The sequence below is a fragment of the Rhineura floridana genome, chromosome 2 (assembly GCF_030035675.1).
Source record: "Rhineura floridana isolate rRhiFlo1 chromosome 2, rRhiFlo1.hap2, whole genome shotgun sequence".
Taxonomy (NCBI): domain Eukaryota; kingdom Metazoa; phylum Chordata; class Lepidosauria; order Squamata; family Rhineuridae; genus Rhineura; species Rhineura floridana.
Window position 1 is genome coordinate 493,057 of NC_084481.1, and position 23,464 is coordinate 516,520.

The window sequence follows — 23,464 nt, forward strand, 5'->3', positions numbered from 1 at the left end:
ATATTGTTTTAGGCTTCTTAGATGTGCAGCAGCCAAGGCCAGCACCTTGTAGGAGTTTTTTTAAAAAAGTAACTGAAATGTAATTGTAGTGATTACTTTTGAGAAAAAGTAAAGTAATCAGTTACTTTCAGAGCAATTGTAATTGTAACAGTAATTACTACTTTTTGGGCCAAGTAATTGTAACTGTGATTTATTACTTTTTAAAAGTAATCTTCCAAGCTCTGGCCCTGCGCGCACAGCAGCAGAAGACAGAAGAGAGGTAGGTAGAGCGAGCCAATGGGCAGGCGACGTGGAACCTACCTCCCTGCAATCTGCGGCAGGCACCCTGTCGAGGATCGCAGAAGGGAAGCACTGCTCCCCTAACGAGGGGCCCTCGGCCAGGGCCCGTCCTGGCCGCCCTTTGGCACTAGCCCTGCCTCTGACATGTGCGTATTTGGTGTGATCTCTGGAAAGGGGAGCATGTGTGTGTATAGCCTACCTCTGTACAGCTGTATTTGCCTTTGGTTCCCCTTTTCCATGCATTTCGTCCTGCTAGACAAGGGGTTATTGTCCACCATTCCCAGATCTTGCTAAATTTCTTTAAAAAGCAGCTGTGAAATACCTTTCTACCAGGAAAACATACTACTATATATTGCTGAAGGCTCATACTAATATATATTGCTGAAGGCTATTTTCAGACTCCACACCAGATTTTTTAAAATTCAAAGTGTTGTAACATATCATGATCCAATGTACAAAACAACCACTGGGAAGTTTTTGTAACTGCCAACCCTGGTTTGTTCCTCTGCAACTTCTGGAGCAACAATCACAACAAAGTTCCATCTGGAGCCAGATAAAAAAGACTGTTCCTGATACCAACTGCCTAAATCCTTTGTTCCTATGATACTCAGTGCTGAAGTTGGTTACTAGTTCCCCATTCCCAGAAATCTTAGTGAGTGTACCTGACACAAGTGAGTGTGATGAGCCTGTTCAGAACCGAGAAGTGGAGCTCAGAAGCTCGAGGAGAGCGATAAGGGGCATACCACCTCACAGGCTCTGCTATGCAATAAAAACATGTAAAATACCATCTTTTATGAGACTCACAGAAAAAAGGGACTATGGAGGCAGATAAGTTGACCAAATTGTTGCCCAGACATCACTACTGCATCCTTCAGAAAGAAATGAACCTCACAGAATGATCTATCTGCTGTTGGGAAGGTCTTGGATCAGCAGGGATCACACAGTTAGCCAATTAACCAAGAGGGTGGTGTGGTGGAGGTTCTGCTTAGCAACCAGTCAATATGGCATGATCTTTGCTAAAGTAACTTCATTGGCTGAGTAAGATTGTCTTCCAAGATAAGGTCTTTAACAGTGGGTCCATTCTGGATCCACACAGAAGGAAGATGGTCCACGATAAGGATTTGCTTGACGTGCCTTCCATTTAGCTCATTTGTCCCTTTTGCCCTGTACTCGTGCTTCTTCTTCAAAATCCATAGCACCTTTCACAATGGCCGGCCTCCAATTATAATAATAATAATAATAATAAACAACTTTATTTCTACCCCGCCCTTTTTCCAATAGGACTCAGAGCGGCTTACAACTAAAAACAACACCATTAAAACATACAGAAATATACAATTAAAATAGAATTAAACTATGAGAAAAATTAAAAACCATAAAACATACGTTAAAAACAGCGAACAATTTAAAATAATAAAATCATTGGCTCATGGGGCAAGGCTTCCCAGTTCTCGATGCTTATGTTACATTTTTTTAGATTAGCTTTGAGAACATCTTTAAACCTCTTTTGCTGTCCACCGATATTCCGTTTTCCATCCTTAAGTTGGGAGTAAAGTAGCTGCTTTGGAAGACGGTGATCAGGCATTCAGTCCAGTGAAGTTAATGTTGAAGGATCATTGTTTCAGCACTGGTAGTCTTTGCTTCTTCCAAAAAGCTAACATTAGTCCGTCTCTCTTCCCAAGTAATTTGCAGAATTTTCTGGAGGCAGCGTCGGTGGAATATTTCAAGAAGTTGGGAGTGGCATTTATATATGGCCCATGTTTCACAGGCGTACAGTAAGGTCGGTAGTACAATGGCTTTGTCGATAAGCATTTTGTCTCCCTGTGAATATCCCAATCCTCGAACATGCTATGCTTCTTTCGGGAGAATGCGGCACTTGCAGAGCTCAGACAATGTTGAATTTCAGCATCAATGTCAGCTTTTACAGAGAGATGGCTGCCAAGATAGGGGAAGTGATCCAGCGTCACACCATTAAGCTGGATTGATGGTGCTACAGAGGGACTAGTTCACACCCGTTGATGAAGCACTTTAGTTTTTTTAATATTAAGTGAGAGCCCAGGCTTTCCATATGCTTCTCCAAAGACATTTAGGATAGTTTGAAGATCTTTCTCTGAATGTGCGGAGTCTACATTATCGTCGGCATATTGAAGTTCTATGACAGAGATTAACATTACCTTACTTTTTGCTGTCAGGCTACTGAGATTGAAAAGCTTTCCATCCATTTGATATATGATTTCCACACCAGTAGGAAATTTCCCCTCAAGAAGGTGTAGAATCATAGCAATGAAGATAGAAAATAAGGTAGGAGCATTGACACATCCCTGTTTTATGCCTGATCCAACTCTGAATGGATTGCTCTGAAAGCCATTGTTATTCAAAATTGTTGCTGTCATGTTGTCATTAAGGAGTTGCAAAATATTCACAAGTTTATCAGGGCATCCAGTTTTCAGAAGGATGGTCCAGAGAGCGGTTTGATTAACAGTATCAAAGGCCTTAGTCGGATCAATAAACGCCATATATAAAGGTCGATTCTGCTCCAAGCATTTTTCTTGAAGTTGTCGTGCAGTGAAGATCATGTCCACTGTCCCCCTGGAAGGGTGGAAACCATTTTGAGCTTCGGGGAGGACATCCTCTGAGATCGGTAGGAGGCGATTTGCGAGAATCCTTGCAAAGATTTTACCTGTGGTAGTAAGAATACCTCAATCATTCCCACAATCTGTTCTATCACCCTTCTTAAAAAGGGTGATTATTATGACATCCCTAAAGTCTTCCAGGATCTCCTCCCTCATCCAGATTTTTTTGATGAGTTTATGAAGTTGTGTAAGTTCAGGCTCACCTTCTTTAAAGACTTCAGCAGGAATCCCATCAGGTCCACTAGAGCTTTGTTGTTCTTCATTTTATTGATGGCTTTACTGACTTCATCCAAATTAGGGGATACTGCAACCTCGTTTCTAGTTTGTTGTTGTGGAATTTGCAAGACCTCACCAGCCACAATAGTGTTACGATTAAGGAGGTCATGGTAATGCTCTTTCCAGCGCAGTGCAATAGACTCTTTATCCTTAAGAAGTTTGGTACCATCCATTGATTTGTACTGTAATTTGTTGGTCCATACATAGCCTTTGTGGCATTAAAAAAGCCCTGTGCATTGTGAACATCTGCAAAGTGCTGCGTTTCTTGAGCTTTCTTTATGCAACAGGTGTTCTTAAGTTCTCTAGTTCTTCTTTGGACCTCAGCCTTTGCACTGGCATAGATTTTTTTTCTTAGCAGCACAGTTAATGTCTTTCTGCTTCTAGGGGCTTTTTGATTTCACAGTCCTGCCCCCGTTGCCATTGCCAATCACCATGGGACTTTTGGTTTAGTTTGGTTGGAAGACGCCTGTGTGTGAATTTGTTTTATGTGGGGAGATGGGCGCACAATGATCAACACACAATCTTGACAGAAAAAGGCTTTGATTCAATGGCATGGATACCACGATGATTGGAATTCTTTTATCTGCTGCAGCCTTCATCCGCCTTCACAACTGTTGTAACATACACATTGTTATCCTCCACCTGTTCTGCCATTGAGGATATTCTTGGATCTTTCTTTGTCTGGTTCCTTTCCCTTGACCTTACTGCCATGGGTGACCCTGCTGGGAGTACATGACTCCCAATGGCATCACTCATAGGGTTCATTGGAACACACAAGCCAACTCACCACTACAAGGTGACGATCCAGTGAGGGGTAAAGTAACTTGTGCTCTGATTGGCTGTGCATTTCTGAGGTTTTCCCTCCATAGGTTTCGTTGTTACATACTTCCCTGCCATACACTAGGCCTGAATCCTGTAAAAATGACAAAACCCATTTGTTTATTTCTCTTCTAGTTATACTATGCTCTTGTTCAGTTTCTCTCAACAGAAACTGGATCCAATGGTAACACATAGAGGACACTCTCCTGTATGCATGGGTGTATGATTTGTGGTGGTCCAAAGCATATTTTGGGGTGTGCACTCCAAGTTCCTTATTTTTTATGGTTTTATGAAGTCATCGTGCATTTATGAGCATTTTGCAAGAAAGAAAATTTGGGATTCACGGACATATAAACTTTACTTTACTTATTTAAGTGATTCAAACTTTACAGCAGCGTTGTCCAACATTTTTTTCATACTTGCCAAAATTGTGGCAAATGTGTTAACATCTTCACCACATGAGCAAAAAAAATTTTAACTGTGTTTTTGAGGGTAGAAAAATACACCATAATATTTCAGATTATTGATATAATTAGTGAGAAATCTGACACACCTTTTCATTAAGTAATGCAGGGAAGTCAGGCATAAAATCACAGAATATATCTCAACTCTGCCTCCAAATTTTTCTCCAGTATCTGCAACCTATATTTTGATTTCACATTTTTTACCTCAGAAACAGTTGATTCATAGAGCCAAGTTGAACCACATATGGAAAACAGTTTTGGAATTACTGTATTTATCTTATTTTTATTTATTAATTATTTTATTTATATCTCCCCCTTCCTTCCAGCAGCAGCCCAGGGCGGCAAACAGAAACACTAAAAACACTTTAAAACATCATAAAAAGACTTTAGAATACATTAAAAAAAACATTAAAAACATTTTTAAAAAACTTTAAAAACATCTTTAAAAAGGGTTAAAGATATTAAAAGACATATTAAAAGCAATTCTAACACAGACACAGACTGGGATAGGTCTCAACTTAAAAGGCTTATTGGAAGAGGAAAGTCATCAAAAGGCGCCAAAAAGATAGCAGAGATGGCGCCTGCCTAATATTCAAGGGGACGGAATTCCACAGGGTAGGTGCCGCCATACTAAAGGTCCATTTCCTGTATTGTACAGAATGAACCTCCTGATAAGATGGTATCTGCAGGAGGCCCTCACCTGCAGAGCTTAGTGATCGACTGGGTATATAAAAGGGGTAAGACGGTCTTTCAGGTATCCTGGTCCCGAGCTGTATAGGGCTTTGTACACCAGAACTAGAACCTTGAACTTGGCCTGGTAGCAAATGGGCAGCCAGTGCAGTTCTTTCAGCAGAGGGGTGACGTGTTAGCGATATCTTGCCCCAGTCAGCAGTATCACCGCTGCATTTTGCACCAGCTGCAGCTTCCGGACCAAGCTCAAGGGCAGCCCCACATAGAGCGCATTACAGTAATCCAGCCTAGAGGATACCAGTGTGTGGACAACAGTAGTCAGGCTATTCCGGTCCAGAAACGACCGCAGCTGTCTTATCAGCCAAAGCTGGTAAAAGGCACTCCTGGTCACAGAGGTCACCTGTACTTCTAGCGACAAAGATGGATCCAGGAGTACCTCCAGATTACAGATCTGCTCTTTCAGAGGGAGTACGACCCCATCCAAAGCAGGCAACTGACCAATTATCCGAACTCGGGAACCAACAACCCACAGCGCCTCCGTCTTGCTAGGATTCAGACTCAGTTTATTGGCCCTTATCCAGCCCATCACCGAGTCCAAGCACCGTCTAGGGCTTGCATGGCCTCTCCCGATTCAGATGTTATGGAGAAATAGAGCTGGGTATCATCAGCATACTGCTGACACCTCGCCCCAAAGCTCCTGATGACTGCTTCCAAGATGTTAAACAGCATGGGGGACAAGATGGTACCCTGCGGCACCCCACAGCACAACTGCAAGGGGGCCAATGCTATTCTCTGAGAGCGACCTTGGAGATAGGATCGGAACCACTGTAAAACAGTGCCTCCAATACCTAGCTCACCAAGTTGGCCCAGAAGGATACCATGGTCAATAGTATCAAAAGCCGCTGAGAGATCAAGTAAGAAGAACTGGGTCACACTCCCCCTGTCCTTCTCCCGATAAAGGCCATCCATCAGGGCAACCAAGCCCAATTCAGTCCCATAACCAGGCCTGAACCCAGTCTGGGATGGGTCAAAATAATCTGTTTCATCCAAGAGTACTTGCAATTGCTGTGCCACAACCCTCTCAATCCCCTTCCCTAAAAAGGGGGTATTTGCAACCGGTCGGTAGTTGTCATAAACCAATGGGTCCAGGGTGGGCTTTTTCAGGAGTGGTCAGATCACCACCTCCTTCAAGGCACCCAGAATCCTGCAATGATGCGTTGACCACACTCTGGATCCACTCAGTCAACCCCCTTCAGCAAGCTTTAATAAGCCAAGGAGGGCAAGGGTCAAGAGGACACGTTGCTGGCCACATCATCGCAAGCACCTTGTCCACGTCATCAGGCCGCATCAACTGAAACCGTTCCTAAGAAGTTGCAGCAGACTTTGCACTGGACACCTCATTGGGGATTACAGTAGATGTGGAGGGGGCATCAAGACCACTACAGAGGCAAGCAACTTTACCCTCAAAGTGCCTAGCAAACAATTCACAGTGGGCCTCCGAAGGGTCTAAAACTCCATTTCCTGAAGTTGATGTCAACGGACTCCTGACAATACAGAAAAGCTCCACTGGACGGCTACTTGAGGATGCAATGGAGACAGAGAAGTGGGGCTTCTTCGCCACCCTCACTGCCACACAGTAGGCATGGTTATGATGTTTTACTCGTACCCAATCAGCCTCACAGCACATCTTTTGCCACTTGTGCTCTAGCCGTCATCCACCCTGTTTCATTGCCCTTAGCTCACTGGTGTACCAAGGTGCAGACCAGGCTCCACAATGCTGGAGAGGGTGCTCAGGAACAACCGTGTCAAAAGCCCAATGCGCCTCTGTTCCACAGCGTGACAAGGGCTTCAACAGGGTCACCTGCTCTATCTACTGGGAACTCCCCCAGAGCATTCAGGAATCCAGTGGATTCCATTAGGCTCCGGGGGCAGACCATCTTAATCTCTCCACCACCCCTGCAGGGTAGGATTGGAGCCATAAGTTTGAACTTCACCAGGAAGTGATCTGACCATGACAATGGGGTAACATCCACCACCCCCATCTCCATCTGGAGCAAAAACCAAGTCGAGGGTGTGCCCTGCCCTATGCATCGGGCCAGTGACAACTTGAGACAACCCCATGGTCATCATGGAGGCCATGAGGTCCCGAGCTGGAACACTAGAGGCAGCCTCAGCATGGACATTGAAGTCACCCAGCACTATCGTTCTGGGCTCCTCCAACACCACAGCTGAGACAGCCTCTGCCAGCTCAGTTAGAGAAGCTGCTGGGCAGCCGGGTGGACGGTACATGAGCAGCAACCGTAGTTTACTGTTTCCTCAGCCTGACACCAGGTGCAGGCCCTCACAGACAGAGTGGTTTCCTGGTGACAGAGATGGAAGTTCTGTAGACCACAGCAAATCCTCCCCCCCCGTCCCTGTAGCCTGTGCTGGTGTTGCACTGAGTATCCAGGTGGGCAAAGCTGGGTCAGATCAACTCCTCCCAGCTCACTAACCCAGGTATCAGTAATGCACACCAAATTGGCACCATCATCCACAATCAAATCATGGATGAGAGTGGTCTTATTGTGTGCCGATCTGGCGTTCAACAATAACACACACAGGCCAGTGGGCACAGCAGATGAGCAATGCGGAACCCATCCATGAGAGGAGCGGCAGCAAGGAACAAGGCGCAGATAGCCTTGCCCTCGCCTTCTATGGTAATTCACCACATCCCCATGGCTGTATTTCCCTCTGCCCGTAATCACTGAAATTGGGGTGGCATCACCCATGTTCCTCCGTACTAAGAACTGCAAACTCTGTTATTGTTAAGAATGGAGGGTGGACACTTTTTTGAACTGGTACATGTGCAAAATAATTTAATTAAAAATATTTTAAAAATAGGTGGTAGAAATAAAGCACCAATTTGCCACAGGCCAACAGCTATTTTGCCGCTTGTGGTGAGTGGCAACCACGTTGGACAGCAGGGCTGTACAGCAAGTAAGGGACTGGGAACTAGCAAGCAACTGCAGCTTTGTCCACTTTTCACGCCAAGGCACTGAGTAGCTGCAGAGAAAGAGGACAATTTTAACTTTTTAACTTGTTCATTCATAAATAATTTAGAGTTGGGGGTCAGCAATGAGGTAGTGATGTTTGCTGATGATACCTAATTGTTCAGGGCTGTTGAAACAAACAGGGATTGCGAAGAGCTCCAAAAGGATCTCTCTAAACTGAGTGAATATGAAGTAAAATGGCAAATTCAATTCAATGTCAACAAGTGTCAAGTGATGCACACTGTAAGCATCCAATGAAGAGTGAGGGCAGACAAAAGAAAGTACTTAATGATATGACACAAAGTTAAACTATTGAATTTGTTTCCACAAGAAATATGATGGCCACCAGCTTGGATGGTTTTAGAAAGGGATTAGATAAATTAATGGAGGATAAGGCTACTAGCCAAAATGGCTATATTCTACCTCCACTGTCAGAGGCAGTATGCCTCTCAAGGCAATTGCTGAGAATCACAAGTTGGGAGAGTGCTGTTGCACTCAGGTCCTTAGGCTTCCCATAGGCATCTGGTTGGCCACCATGAGAATGGATGCTAGACTAGACATGCCATTGGCCAGATCCAACAGGCTCTTCTTATGCTCTCATTTGATAGGACAGACCTCTCTGCAGATAGATAAATTCCCACAACCTAGTATCCTTGCAGGGAACATACTGAGAAAATTAACTGTGTCCAAATAACTCAGGTGAAGAAATATCTCTTCAAAGATCTTGTGAAAGTCTGTTCCCAGACTACAGAAATATTCTTCACTGGAAAACATTTGTCCTTCTTAAGATCCCCAAATTAGTCCATCATAGAAATTTGAACTTGAAGCCTATTACTCAAATTACAAACCTTAGACTGCATTCACCAAATCAAATTCTTCATGGCCTCTGAGAAGATATTAGGTTGGAGGCTGGAGGTGCCCCACAAACTCTCTTGGACATCATTGCCAATTGAAATCAGAAATACACACATAGCAAGCATGAAGGCCTTATCAGATTCTCTGGCCAAAGATCCTCTACAGATGGGCTTGCATCTATGAGAGAAACAGCAGTTGCAGTCAAGCCTAAGCCTTCCTCTTCTGAAACCCAGTATACCTGTCCTGTCTCTCTGTGCAATATCAATTCACCTAATCCACATCTAAAAATAAGAATAAAGTTATAGAAAAGCCACTCTTCTGATTAGAATTCTTATTTTGTTTTGTAATTTGTGATGATAAATTAGTTTAAGTAATAAAAAACTCATCCAAATCAAATTTTATCAAAAAATCAATAGTTTCATCATGTTTGCTATTTAGTTGAAATGACTGACACTACCCTACAGTCTATTGCCAATATTATGGCAATGTTTGTATCTTCAGAAAACTGGAGATTATGGATGATTGTGGGCTTTTTTGGTTTATGGATGATTTTTTTATCTAAACATCTGGCCTTTACAGCATGATCCGAAGCAGGTTCACTCAAAAGTAAGTCTCATTAATTTCAATAAATCTCACTTGCTAGTGAGTGTATGTAGGACTGTAGGCTTAGGTCTTAGTCCTATGCACATTTGCTTTGGAGGGTTTGGGGATTAGCTTCTGAGAAAACATCCACGGGATCATTCTGCAAAGGTGTAAATCCTACTGAACTCAGAACAACTATCACACAAACATATATAGGAACAGAATATTAAAATTCTCCCCAAATTACATTCTGGAACCTTATCCTTTTATGTAAATAAACAGGGGAAATCCCGTGAGGTGATACTGGAGATCTTTTCCTTTTTTCGAAAGCCCCCTTCCAAATATTTTCTTTCTTTTCTTTTTTGGCCCTTCTTACCAGCCCTCCACTAAAATCTGTTCAGCAACTCTCTACTTTCTCTGCTGAGCTGACTAGTCTTCAATAACAATTTCTCCTTCATTTTGTAACAGGAATCAATAAAACACTTCTTGCATATTGGCTAAGGTTATAAACACAGTCATTTTACCTTTTTGCTTTGTTTGGGGATCTTTTCCCCTAGAAACGGGATAGATCAATTAACAGGCTAAAAATGTTAAAGGTAGGTTAATAAAACCCTGCACCTTTGCAGCTCAGGACACAATTTACAATCCTGTCATTAAGCCATGTTAATCCAATTATTATGAAGATAAATAATTACCCATTGCGAAGAAAGGGATTCCCAACAGAGTCGAATTATATTTTCCATCAGTAATGAAAAATATCCCTGCTGCAGTGACACTGGCGATACAGATAGTGAGCACTCCCAAGAGCCCGAGGAAAGGCTTGCTGCGAAGGCAGTCTTTCATAGAACTAGAGAGGATAGCAGCCAGCAGAATCAGCATTAGGCTCACCAAAATCTTGCCTCTGGCCAGAATGCTAGTCTTGTGAAAGTCCCTCCATAGGCTAAAGGAGGCTAGAGCATATAGTCGCAGATCTCCATGGCGCAGCTGCAGTTTGTGTATCAGTTTGCAAAATTCATTCTCCCATTTTTCACCAATGAGATCCTGTGCTGTAGAATGGTAAGTCTGGAGGTAGTAAGTGATTTGGATGGCTCTAGCCGACTTGACCCTTTGGTCCTTGCTGTTTGGTAATTCCATGACTCCACCAAGCTGATGACCGATAAAACTGCTTCTTCCATCCTGTGGAAGAAAGTTTTTAAAAACCTGAATTATTTGGCTGCCAGAAGTAACTAGTGATGAGTGAACTGACCAAAACATAATTCATCGTTTGCTCACTGAGCTCCAAATCCAATGTTTTAAATTCAGTTAAAAGTTCTGTTATTACAAAATTTCAAAGTATCTTCTATTTTAAATGTACCATAATATGAGGATGTCTGATGACTTTTAAACCATTTTCTTCTGTATTTTCTTAATTAAAGGTAAAAACCTCTTGGAGAAGCTGGGGAGTGCAGCTACTGCCACATGTTTTCAAAACGGGGGCAGAAATGTCCTTGGAAATGGTGCTATGTGATCACATAATGTTGTTTTGGGGGGCTTTATGGGGGAAAAGAGGGCTATCTGCCACATGTTGATGTGGCAATAGCCTTCTCCCCTGTCCCCACCTCCGTCCCCCAGAAAGTACCTGGAAAGCCCCTAGCCTCTCTGAGAGACTTTTACCTTTAGGGACATTTTTAAAAAATAAAGAAAATGGTTGAAGAGACTCATATTGCTGTAAGTATACTTAGTAGCCAACTTCTGCCACACTCCCCTCATGCAAACCATGCAGGCACATAACAGATCAATTAACTCATAATCAATCTCTGTTTGAATTATAGAAATATTAAAATTCATTGGATTAAAATAAGAGATTGTTATGCACTCAAGAATTGCAAACAGACTAGATTCAATGTACAAATTGACCAATTTCAAGTTTCAGGAATGTCACTAAAAGTGTTTGTTTGAATTATACCCCTTCCTTTAATACACAAACAACAACTTTTAACTATCGACTTTATAAAAACAAACAACTCTAAATGCATTTATTCTTACAGCTTTTCTTATTTTACCAACATTTTAGGCAATTTGACTAAAGTTTGAAGTCTGTAGTAGAGCCACAACCATAGAGGGAGGTAGCCTCAGAGGAGGTCTGCAACCAATGGCAGGGGAGGGGCAATACTCACCTAGAAACCCCCATGCCAACTTCATCCTTTTACAGTGTAATCTTGTACACGGATATTTATAAATAAATCCCATTGAGTTCAATTGGGCTTACTCTCATGTACGGATATAGGATTGCAGCCTTACTGGCTTATTGCATCTTCCTACAAGAGCTCACATCAATATAAATGGACATTTTTAAAACCGTGCACTTAGGAAATCCCTGCTCTGTTTGGGGGTGCTTTAGAGAGTTGTAATTTGGCTTGGACAAGCCCCAAATCTGTCTGAAGAAGCCCACTACAGTTTGGGACTGGTCAGAATCCACTTCACCCCCTAATTGTAGTATGTTGTTTAGTAAGCTCACAGATTCAGGAAATGTTCTCTAAGAAAGGAGGTTCCCTTGGAATACACTGAAACTCATTAAAAAGTGAAGACTGACAGATCTGAAGCATAAAGCAGTGGGAAGATGTGGAAAATGTCAGTCCTTTTTAGTTGCTTATAAAACTGATCCTTTGTATGGGCAGAAAATGTTTCTGGAAAACCTGAAACATTTGTTCCCAAGCTTGCCGTATATTGAAAATGCCGGGGCATGGAGAGGAGGGAGGGAGAGCTCTATTATTTATTGCCGTCCACACTCATATCTCAAAGCAATGTACAAAATGCAATAAAAACCAACTGAAAACTATTTTAAAAACAGAGGAAACAGCAGCACATAAATTTAAAGAAGAGTTTATTTTTTACTGTAATATGCAGCAGCCAAGAGCTGAACTCAATAAGAGCAGAGTTTATACCTGTGTGAGTTTCTGCAAGACCTGCTCCCTGCATTTCTGGCTGATTTCCACCTGGCCTGGAAGGGCGGGGCCCTGTCTCTCTCCAGCTGCAAAAGCAGCAACTGCTGAAGGAGCCAGAGACCATCTACCTGTGTGAGTTTCTGCAAGACCTGCTCCCTGCATTTCTGGCTGATTTCCACCTGGCCTGGAAGGGCGGGGCCCTGTCTCTCTCCAGCTGCAAAAGCAGCAACTGCTGAAGGGGCCAGAGACCATCTACCTGTGTGAGTTTCTGCAAGACCTGCTCCCTGCATTTCTGGCTGATTTCCACCTGGCCTGGAAGGGCGGGGCCCTGTCTCTCTCCAGCTACAAAAGCAGCAGCTGCTGAAGGGGCCAGAGACCATCTACCTGTGTGAGTTTCTGCAAGACCTGCTACCTGCATTTCTGGCTGATTTCCACCTGGCCTGGAAGGGCGGGGCCCTGTCTCTCTCCAGCTACAAAAGCAGCAGCTGCTGAAGGGGCCAGAGACCATCTACCTGTGTGAGTTTCTGCAAGACCTGCTCCCTGCATTTCTGGCTGATTTCCACCTGGCCTGGAAGGGCGGGGCCCTGTCTCTCTCCAGCTACAAAAGCAGCAGCTGCTGAAGGGGCCAGAGACCATCTACCTGTGTGAGTTTCTGCAAGACCTGCTCCCTGCATTTCTGGCTGATTTCCACCTGGCCTGGAAGGGCGGGGCCCTGTCTCTCTCCAGCTACAAAAGCAGCAACTGCTGAAGGGGCCAGAGACCATCTACCTGTGTGAGTTTCTGCAAGACCTGCTCCCTGCATTTCTGGCTGATTTCCACCTGGCCTGGAAGGGCGGGGCCCTGTCTCTCTCCAGCTACAAAAGCAGCAACTGCTGAAGGGGCCAGAGACCATCTACCTGTGTGAGTTTCTGCAAGACCTGCTCCCTGCATTTCTGGCTGATTTCCACCTGGCCTGGAAGGGCGGGGCCCTGTCTCTCTCCAGCTACAAAAGCAGCAACTGCTGAAGGGGCCAGAGACCATCTACCTGTGTGAGTTTCTGCAAGACCTGCTCCCTGCATTTCTGGCTGATTTCCACCTGGCCTGGAAGGGCGGGGCCCTGTCTCTCTCCAGCTACAAAAGCAGCAACTGCTGAAGGGGCCAGAGACCATCTACCTGTGTGAGTTTCTGCAAGACCTGCTCCCTGCATTTCTGGCTGATTTCCACCTGGCCTGGAAGGGCGGGGCCCTGTCTCTCTCCAGCTACAAAAGCAGCAACTACTGAAGGGGCCAGAGACCATCTACCGGTGTGAGTTTCTGCAAGACCTGCTCCCTGCATTTCTGGCTGATTTCCACCTGGCCTGGAAGGGCGGGGCCCTGTCTCTCTCCAGCTACAAAAGCAGCAGCTGCTGAAGGGGCCAGAGACCATCTACCTGTGTGAGTTTCTGCAAGACCTGCTCCCTGCATTTCTGGCTGATTTCCACCTGGCCTGGAAGGGCGGGGCCCTGTCTCTCTCCAGCTACAAAAGCAGCAGCTGCTGAAGGGGCCAGAGACCATCTACCTGTGTGAGTTTCTGCAAGACCTGCTCCCTGCATTTCTGGCTGATTTCCACCTGGCCTGGAAGGGCGGGGCCCTGTCTCTCTCCAGCTACAAAAGCAGCAGCTGCTGAAGGGGCCAGAGACCATCTACCTGTGTGAGTTTCTGCAAGACCTGCTCCCTGCATTTCTGGCTGATTTCCACCTGGCCTGGAAGGGCGGGGCCCTGTCTCTCTCCAGCTACAAAAGCAGCAACTGCTGAAGGGGCCAGAGACCATCTACCTGTGTGAGTTTCTGCAAGACCTGCTCCCTGCATTTCTGGCTGATTTCCACCTGGCCTGGAAGGGCGGGGCCCTGTCTCTCTCCAGCTACAAAAGCAGCAACTGCTGAAGGGGCCAGAGACCATCTACCTGTGTGAGTTTCTGCAAGACCTGCTCCCTGTATTTCTGGCTAATTTCCACCTGGCCTGGAGGGGTGGGGCCCTGTTCCTCTCCAGCTACAAAAGCAGCAACTGCTGAAGGGGCCAGAGACCATCTACCTGTGTGAGTTTCTGCAAGACCTGCTCCCTGCATTTCTGGCTGATTTCCACCTGGCCTGGAAGGGCGGGGCCCTGTCTCTCTCCAGCTACAAAAGCAGCAACTGCTGAAGGGGCCAGAGACCATCTACCTGTGTGAGTTTCTGCAAGACCTGCTCCCTGCATTTCTGGCTGATTTCCACCTGGTCTGGAAGGGCGGGGCCCTGTCTCTCTCCAGCTACAAAAGCAGCAACTGCTGAAGGGGCCAGAGACCATCTACCTGTGTGAGTTTCTGCAAGACCTGCTCCCTGTATTTCTGGCTAATTTCCACCTGGCCTGGAGGGGTGGGGCCCTGTCCCTCTCCAGCTACAAAAGCAGCAACTGCTGAAGGGGCCAGAGACCATCTACCTGTGTGAGTTTCTGCAAGACCTGCTCCCTGCATTTCTGGCTGACTTCCACCTGGCCTGGAGGGGTGGGGCCCTGTCTCTCTCCAGCTACAAAAGCAGCAACTGCTGAAGGGGCCAGAGACCATCTACCTGTGTGAGTTTCTGCAAGACCTGCTCCCTGCATTTCTGGCTGATTTCCACCTGGCCTGGAAGGGCGGGGCCCTGTCTCTCTCCAGCTACAAAAGCAGCAACTGCTGAAGGGGCCAGAGACCATCTACCTGTGTGAGTTTCTGCAAGACCTGCTCCCTGCATTTCTGGCTGATTTCCACCTGGCCTGGAAGGGCGGGGCCCTGTCTCTCTCCAGCTACAAAAGCAGCAACTGCTGAAGGGGCCAGAGACCATCTACCTGTGTGAGTTTCTGCAAGACCTGCTCCCTGCATTTCTGGCTGATTTCCACCTGGCCTGGAAGGGCGGGGCCCTGTCTCTCTCCAGCTACAAAAGCAGCAACTGCTGAAGGGGCCAGAGACCATCTACCTGTGTGAGTTTCTGCAAGACCTGCTCCCTGCATTTCTGGCTGATTTCCACCTGGCCTGGAAGGGTGGGGCCCTGTCTCTCTCCAGCTACAAAAGCAGCAACTGCTGAAGGGGCCAGAGACCATCTACCTGTGTGAGTTTCTGCAAGACCTGCTCCCTGCATTTCTGGCTGATTTCCACCTGGCCTGGAAGGGCGGGGCCCTGTCTCTCTCCAGCTACAAAAGCAGCAACTGCTGAAGGGGCCAGAGACCATCTACCTGTGTGAGTTTCTGCAAGACCTGCTCCCTGCATTTCTGGCTGATTTCCACCTGGCCTGGAAGGGTGGGGCCCTGTCTCTCTCCAGCTACAAAAGCAGCAGCTGCTGAAGGGGCCAGAGACCATCTACCTGTATGAGTTTCTGCAAGACCTGCTCCCTGCATTTCTGGCTGATTTCCACCTGGCCTGGAAGGGCGGGGCCCTGTCTCTCTCCAGCTACAAAAGCAGCAACTGCTGAAGGGGCCAGAGACCATCTACCTGTGTGAGTTTCTGCAAGACCTGCTCCCTGCATTTCTGGCTGATTTCCACCTGGCCTGGAAGGGAGGGGCCCTGTCTCTCTCCAGCTACAAAAGCAGCAACTGCTGAAGGGGCCAGAGACCATCTACCTGTGTGAGTTTCTGCAAGACCTGCTCCCTGCATTTCTGGCTGATTTCCACCTGGCCTGGAAGGGCGGGGCCCTGTCTCTCTCCAGCTACAAAAGCAGCAACTGCTGAAGGGGCCAGAGACCATCTACCTGTGTGAGTTTCTGCAAGACCTGCTCCCTGCATTTCTGGCTGATTTCCACCTGGCCTGGAAGGGCGGGGCCCTGTCTCTCTCCAGCTACAAAAGCAGCAGCTGCTGAAGGGGCCAGAGACCATCTACCTGTGTGAGTTTCTGCAAGACCTGCTCCCTGCATTTCTGGCTGATTTCCACCTGGCCTGGAAGGGTGGGGCCCTGTCTCTCTCCAGCTGCAAAAGCAGCAACTGCTGAAGGGGCCAGAGACCGTGTGTGTGTATGTGTGCGTGAATCTGCTGCTCGGGATGTCTATAGACTACTGGGGTTTTGTTTAGTATTATATGTTATATTTTACTCTATGTTATATTTTAGTCTATGTACGCCGCCTAGAGTGGCCGTTAATTCGGCCAGATAGGCGGCCTAGAAATAAAATTTTATTATTTTATTATTATTATTGTACCTCAGTCCTCTAGGTTAGATGGTTTTTCTGAGCTAAAGCATGCAGATGTAGTGAGTGAGCTAGCCAACAAAGAGCAATAACAGTGCCACAGAAGCTAGCCTTGAAATTTCTTTAGGCTACAGTGTCTTTTCTCCATCTTCATGCAAGCAGAAGCCTTGGGAGAAGCTTGATTAGGAAAACAGCGCAGGGGAGAAGGTCCTCAGCCCCCTCCTTATGCTGGCACTGCAGGTGATCACTAGGTAAGTCAAATCAAATGCATGTCTGGTTGTCCCAGCCTTACCACTGCAAGAACCAAACCTACCTAAAAATAGTGATATAGGCTGATATATTCAATAGTACACTGGGCATGTACTACAGAATAGCGACACTTTGTTCACTCACTTTTTATGGGGCATCTGCATCACATCATGACCAAAACATGCTTCTCCCATGTTTTCCCTGTTCAGCTTCCATTTTTCAGAACTCAGAAAATCCAACTTTTTAAACACAATGGAGCGCTTGTGCAATTTCCACAGATATAAATAGCATATTCCAACACTCTTCTGGCGGGTCATGGTCTTTATAGATTGCTATAGCCAGATGCTTCTCTCTGATTCTCCTCTCTAGGAATCAACCGTCACTTTAACCCTTCCCTTTCCAAAAAGCATTGACTTTATATTAGTTTATTTCTTTATCTTTCTTTTAAATTACAGCTCAGATAGAGAATCATTATTGGGCTCACGGGATGGAGGATTTAACCGTTCCCTCACACCATCGACCTGATGAAAATCATCCCTCCCCATAACATTTGGGGCTAGGGAAAGGGAGACTGGATATCTGGATGTTATTTGGATTCCAGAAATCTGGAAGCAGAATTGTTCCTCTACTTGCAGCTTAAAGCAGAATAGCAATGACTAGATGCTCCCAAACTGTCCATATCTAAAGACATCCATAGTAGCTGCCACTACCTATGGAGTTAAGATCAGTAGGGCTCTAAAGTATTATGGAGTAGTCAGCTCCCAATCTTGACCCATTCAACTACGTTGGAACATCAACATGCACTGGAGCAGTAGCTTGGATGAAAAGATTAAAGCAATCAGATTACTTTAACCAAGTTAAATGAGGACACAAATAAACCGTTTAAACAAACAAACAAGATACTGGGTTGTGTTCAACTAAGTTCTGCTCAGAGTAGTCCCAATAAAATTAATGAATCTAAGTTAGTCATGTCTATTAATATCAATGGGTTTATCCTGAGTACAACTAGCGTTTAATACCACCCATTGTTTTCAACTCTTAAGATTTCTAAGCTTGCTCTCTCTCATATAACAGGTAGGTCGTTTTCTCAAGTGCTACAGAAGATTCATTTTAAGAAACAATAATATGAGTCAGGAATCAAAAGTCTTTTCCTACCAGATGAACAGCATACTTAAGGGCTCACAGTTAGCTATCTCCAACGGAAGAAAACCAGCAAAACAGTGGCAGAATTCAGCACATAGCAGAGCTTGGAAAAGTTACTTTTTTGAACTACAACTCCCATCAACCCCAGCCAGCATGGGCACTGGATTGGGCTGATGGGAGTTCTAGTTCAAAAAAGTAACTTTTCCAAGCTCTGGCACATAGTGATACTATTGTGTCATCTTTGGGCTCATCCACATTGAAGTTTAATGTGGATTTAAATCTGCTTGTGTCTATTTGTGTGTATGTGTCCACACCAGTGGCGTACCTAGTGCATTTGACACCCGGAGCGGATCATTTTTTAACACCCCCTCTATACGACAAAATTATTTTCAGTAATAATCATGAAATGAAATGAATAACAATAATGGCCAGAAAAGAAATTTGCACTTACCAAACAAAAATATTACACCTCGCAGTTCGCACTCTGTTTCACTGTTTTAAATTTTAAACACAAATAAAAACTCCAAGTGGTCACATAGAATGACAGAATTGAAGTAACTCAAGTTCTGTTTCTTCGTCTTTATAATCACTGTGCTACCATTGTTTATTTCGAATATACTGTTTAAATGCAGGGATGTATAATACCATCCTATCTACTATGTAGATGGAGCTACCCAGCTCATCCTCCTGTATTCCTGCACAGGGATATGTATTTTTAACATAGAGAGCGACACCACCTCCCTTTCTATTCCTTCTGTTTAGGCAAGCCTACCCAAGCATGTAGAAGTTACTGTGTTTTTTATCTGTTTTTAACTCATTGTTTTATTATTTTGAATGTTTTTAAATACCTGTCTTTAACTGTTATTGCCCTGATTCATAGGGTCGCCATAAGTTGTAATCAACTTGAAGGCACATAAAACAACACCTTGCCTTAAATGAAGTGGTTTAAACATAGCAGGCTGAAAACATGCATCCTCTTTTTTCCAGCAGCTAAGAGTCATTGCTGAAGTAGCAACATATTGGAATCAGTCTGATTTTACATCAAACTGCAGTTTCAGATTCCACTGTTAATGCACCCAAAATAGAAATAGAACATAACCTCCAATTTGAAACACAAAAAAATGCTGTCTTCACCATCATATGACACTGACCAATAAAAAGGCTTTGAAAATAATAAAAATAAATTTGACACAGATTTCTAGGATGAATAATGAGGGAACTAAACTTTTCTAGTTTAGATTCTCTGTAGAAACAGTAGTAACACAGGAAAGAAGCATAGTAAGAAGAACACCAACATACATACAAAAATATAATTCTTTGGAGATGGCAGGTGTTGCCACCACTCACCATATGCTCAGAGGCACATGTTACCAAATTCTTCCAAGCTACACAGGAAGTGGATTGGACTATGAAAGACCAATCCAAATGGTGTTTGCATTTTGACAAATTTGTAGGGCAGTCCAATATCTCAAAAAGGACGTCAGGTCTCCTGCTCCCCTGGTGCATTCACTATAGCTGCCCAATTTCCCTGCTTTTTAAAGTTTCATAGAAATATCTGTGGGCTATAGGTACGTTCTTAAACCACAAGGTTTTTTGCCTATTAGTGAAAAGAGAGAGAGAGAGAGAGAGAGAGTTTTGAAAGCAACAAACAGAACTTCACCCAAGCTTGCTCTGGATCCCTATAAGGATCACCTAAAAATATATGCACATAATTGTGATTAACGAAACAGAGGTTTTTACTGTATTACCAAAACGTTTCGGCTTCCGCCTTCATTAGCTGCTAACATACAAATGCTGTTATTTATTTTATATTTATTTTATTTATTATCTTTATTTATACCCCGCCCTTTTTCTAATGGAACTCAGGGCGGCTTACAACAGCATAAATACATATGATTAAAACATTCAGAATTCTACATTAAAATAAGATTAAACCATTAGCAAGATTAAACCATTTAACATCCACTTAAAATAAATAAAACAAATTAAAACAGTGCAATTAAGCAATAGGCAATGCAGCAACCTCTCAACGAACTGTCCTAACCACCTTTTATTCTAAAAGCCTGTTGGAATAAAAAAGTCTTTGCCTGCCGACGGAAGGACAATAAAGAGGCGGCCATCCTTGCCTCCTTAGGAAGGGAATTCCAAAGCCTAGGGGCAGCCACCAAAAAGGCCCTCTCTCGCGTCCCCACCAATCGTGCTTGTGAGGGCATTGGGACTGAGAGAAAGGCCTCTCCTGAAGATCTCAGGACCCGGGCAGGCTCATATAGGGTGGCAGTTATAGAGCGTTGAGGATGGAATGCTCAGAGGGGCTTCCTTTGCACAAGCTAAGTAATGCTGGTACTGTCCTCCAGGTTCAGGCCATGTGGTGCCAATGTGTCCAGAGAGTATATCCAAAAGTTCTCCCTTTTAGTCAATGCTGCTGGATCAACAGAAAAGTCCAACAGGCAGTGACCCTCAATGTGGAAATGTTTTGCAAGTGGTTGCTCCACTTTTTTTGTTAAGATTGCCAGTTTGTGGTTTCTGAAGCATGTGCGTAGATCAATTGTGGTTTTTCAATAAAGCAGTATATAAATGTTGTAAATGAAATACATAAATAAATTTTGGAGTCACTGTGGCCCTTGGGTCTCTCTCTATTTTTAGGAACAAAGGAATCTGCCTTATACCGACTCAGGCCATTTGGTACCATCTAGTTCGGTAATGATGACATGGACTAGCATTGGCTCTCCAGGATTCCAGGCAATAGACTTTTCCAGAAATTGAATTTTGGACCTCTGCATACAAAGCATATGCCCTACCAATGAGCTACAGCCCTTCCCCTGTTTAAAAAGTATATTTTAACATTGTTCTTTTCAATTCACTAATGAATGCATGTCAAACCTAGAGCAGATCCACACCATTCTTTAAACCACATTCAACATACATTTGAAGCACATGAATCACACCACAGAATCATGAGAACTGTAGTTTGTTAAAGGTGGTGGGATCTATAACTGTGAGGGGGGAGCTACACTTCCCAGATTCTTTGGGACGTCATGTGCTTTAAATGAAGAATATATATATATAAGCATGACTATCAAAGATGTTTATTATTTACACAACCTATTATTTACACAACAAAGATATTTGTAGCGCAATCCTATATTTGTTTACTCAGAAGTCCCAATGTATTCAATGTGGCTTACTCAAACATGGAAGCGTGCACAGAACTGCAGTTTCAAGTTATAAGAAATTTCACTCACCCATCCCAAAATTCAGAATCATGCCACTTTAAGCTGCTTTGCAGCTGTTTATAGTTCTTTTTATGGTTATTGGATTTTACAGGGATTTATTTCTTGTTGTGAGCTGCCTTGGTTTCCAATCACCAGTCCTACCTCACAGGGTTGTTGGGAAGACTCCATATATAATGGAAAAATTATGGAAATTATGGAATGATCTCCCTGACGAGGTGCGCCTGGTGCCAGCACTGTTATCTTTTCGGCGCCAGGTCAAGACTTTCCTCTTCTCCCAGGCATTTTAGCATGTGTTTTAATTGGCTTTAAATATGTGCTTTTAAATTTGCATATTTGTTTTTATATTTTAATTGTTGTAAACCACCCAGAGAGCTTCGGCTATGGGGCAGTATACAAATGTAATAATATATATACACACACACACTGGATATGTAAAAATTCATACATCCCATATAGTAGTCTATTATCAAAACCAGTTGGTTATTGTAGAACATTTTTTTTTAAATCAGAATTAGTTTCCCACATAATAAAAGCAGTGATACCTATGTAAGCCCTGCCTAATTGCTTTTAAAAATAGGATTGGAGGGGGAGTGATAGATTTACAGCACAAAGACAATTCTTTGCTATATTCACTCAAAAATGCCATTAACTTACAGCACAATCCTAACCATGTCTACTCAAAAGTAAGTCCTATCAAATTCAATGGGGTTTACTCTGGGTATGTGGGATTAGCATTGCAGATTTACTCCCAGAAAAGTGAATATTGGATTAAAGCTTCATATTGGGAAGGTTTTCAAAACCCTGCCCTCTTCAACAGCCCAGGAAAATTTAAACTTGTTTGACTTATGCGCACAAGAGAGAAAAAGACTGAAAACTATATACTTACTCAATTTATGAAACAACAGTTTTCAGGCCTTGCAAGGTGGCCTTGGTACTGCCTGGAGGCCAACACTTATTGGCTACAAACCTGAAAGGGCGGGGTTGGAGCAGCCAGCTACAAGCTCGTTTAATGGACGTTGCAGGGGCGGCCTGACGTTTTGGTGTATATCTCAAGAATCAGACCACCTAGAAATTTAATTTTCTTTAAAATGAAAGCTGAGAGTCTGGAGATTAAGGTGACTCACCCAGAGAGAATCCCAAAAGTCTGGAGACTCTGGGTGAAAACTGGACACCTGGCAACCCTATTCAAGAGTGATAGGCATGGTCAATGCACATTTACGCATCTGTGCCTGCATGCACAAACTCACACACACCATTTTTATTTTGTTGTCGCCTCATCTCAAAAAGGATACTGCAGAGTTGGAAAAGGTTCAGGAAAGGATGACCAAATGATCTAAAGGCTGGAGTGAGTCCCCTATGAGGAGAGACTGCAGCATTTGGAGCTCTTTAGCTTAGAGAAAAGGCAAGCTGGAGGTAACATGACAGAAGTGTTTAAAATTATGCATGCCATGGAGAAAGTAAGTAGAAAAGATTTTCTCCCTCTCTCATAACACTAGAACTCATGGGCATCCAATGAAGTTGAACATTGGAAGATTCAGGAGAGACAAAAAAAGTATTTATTCTTTATTTATTTATTATTTGATTTATGTCCCGCCCTTCCTCCCAGCAGGAGCCCAGGGCGGCAAACAAAAACACTAAAAACACTTTAAAACATCATAAAAACAGACTTTATCATACATTAAAACAAAACAACTTTAAAAACATTTTTAAAAGCTTTGAAGAGATCTTAAAAAAAGGTTTAAAAACATATTGTTTTTTTAAAAAAGAGGTTTAAAACATATTAAAAAGCAATTCCAACACAGAAGCAGACTGGGATAAGGTCTCAACTTAAAAGGCTTGTTGAAAGAGGAAAGTCTTCAATAGGCGCCGAAAAGATAACAGAGATGGCACCTGTCTAATATTTAAGGGGAGGGAGCCAGTGTGGTGTAGTGGTTAAGGTGTTGGACTATGACCTGAGAGACCAGGGTTCAAACCCCCACCTAGCCATGAAGCTCACTGGGTGACCTTGGGCCAGTCACTGCCTCTCAGCCTCATGAAAACCCTATTCATAGGGTCTCCATAAGTCGGAATTGACTTGAAGGCAATACATTTACATTTAGGGAGTTCCATAGGGTAGGCGCTGCCACACTAACGGTCCATTTCCTATG

General features: G+C 44.0%; 1 protein-coding gene across 2 annotated transcripts in view; it reads right to left on the reverse strand.

Annotated features, from left to right (window-relative positions):
• Window positions 1–23,464, reverse strand: part of PTCHD4 (patched domain containing 4) — a 63,092-nt gene that overhangs the window by 27,365 nt on the left and 12,263 nt on the right. For both annotated transcript variants that reach the window (XM_061607523.1, XM_061607522.1), the window contains exon 2: window positions 10,323–10,803. In XM_061607523.1, coding sequence (XP_061463507.1) covers window positions 10,323–10,803 — 481 coding nt within the window. The remainder of the gene's footprint in view (window positions 1–10,322; window positions 10,804–23,464) is intronic.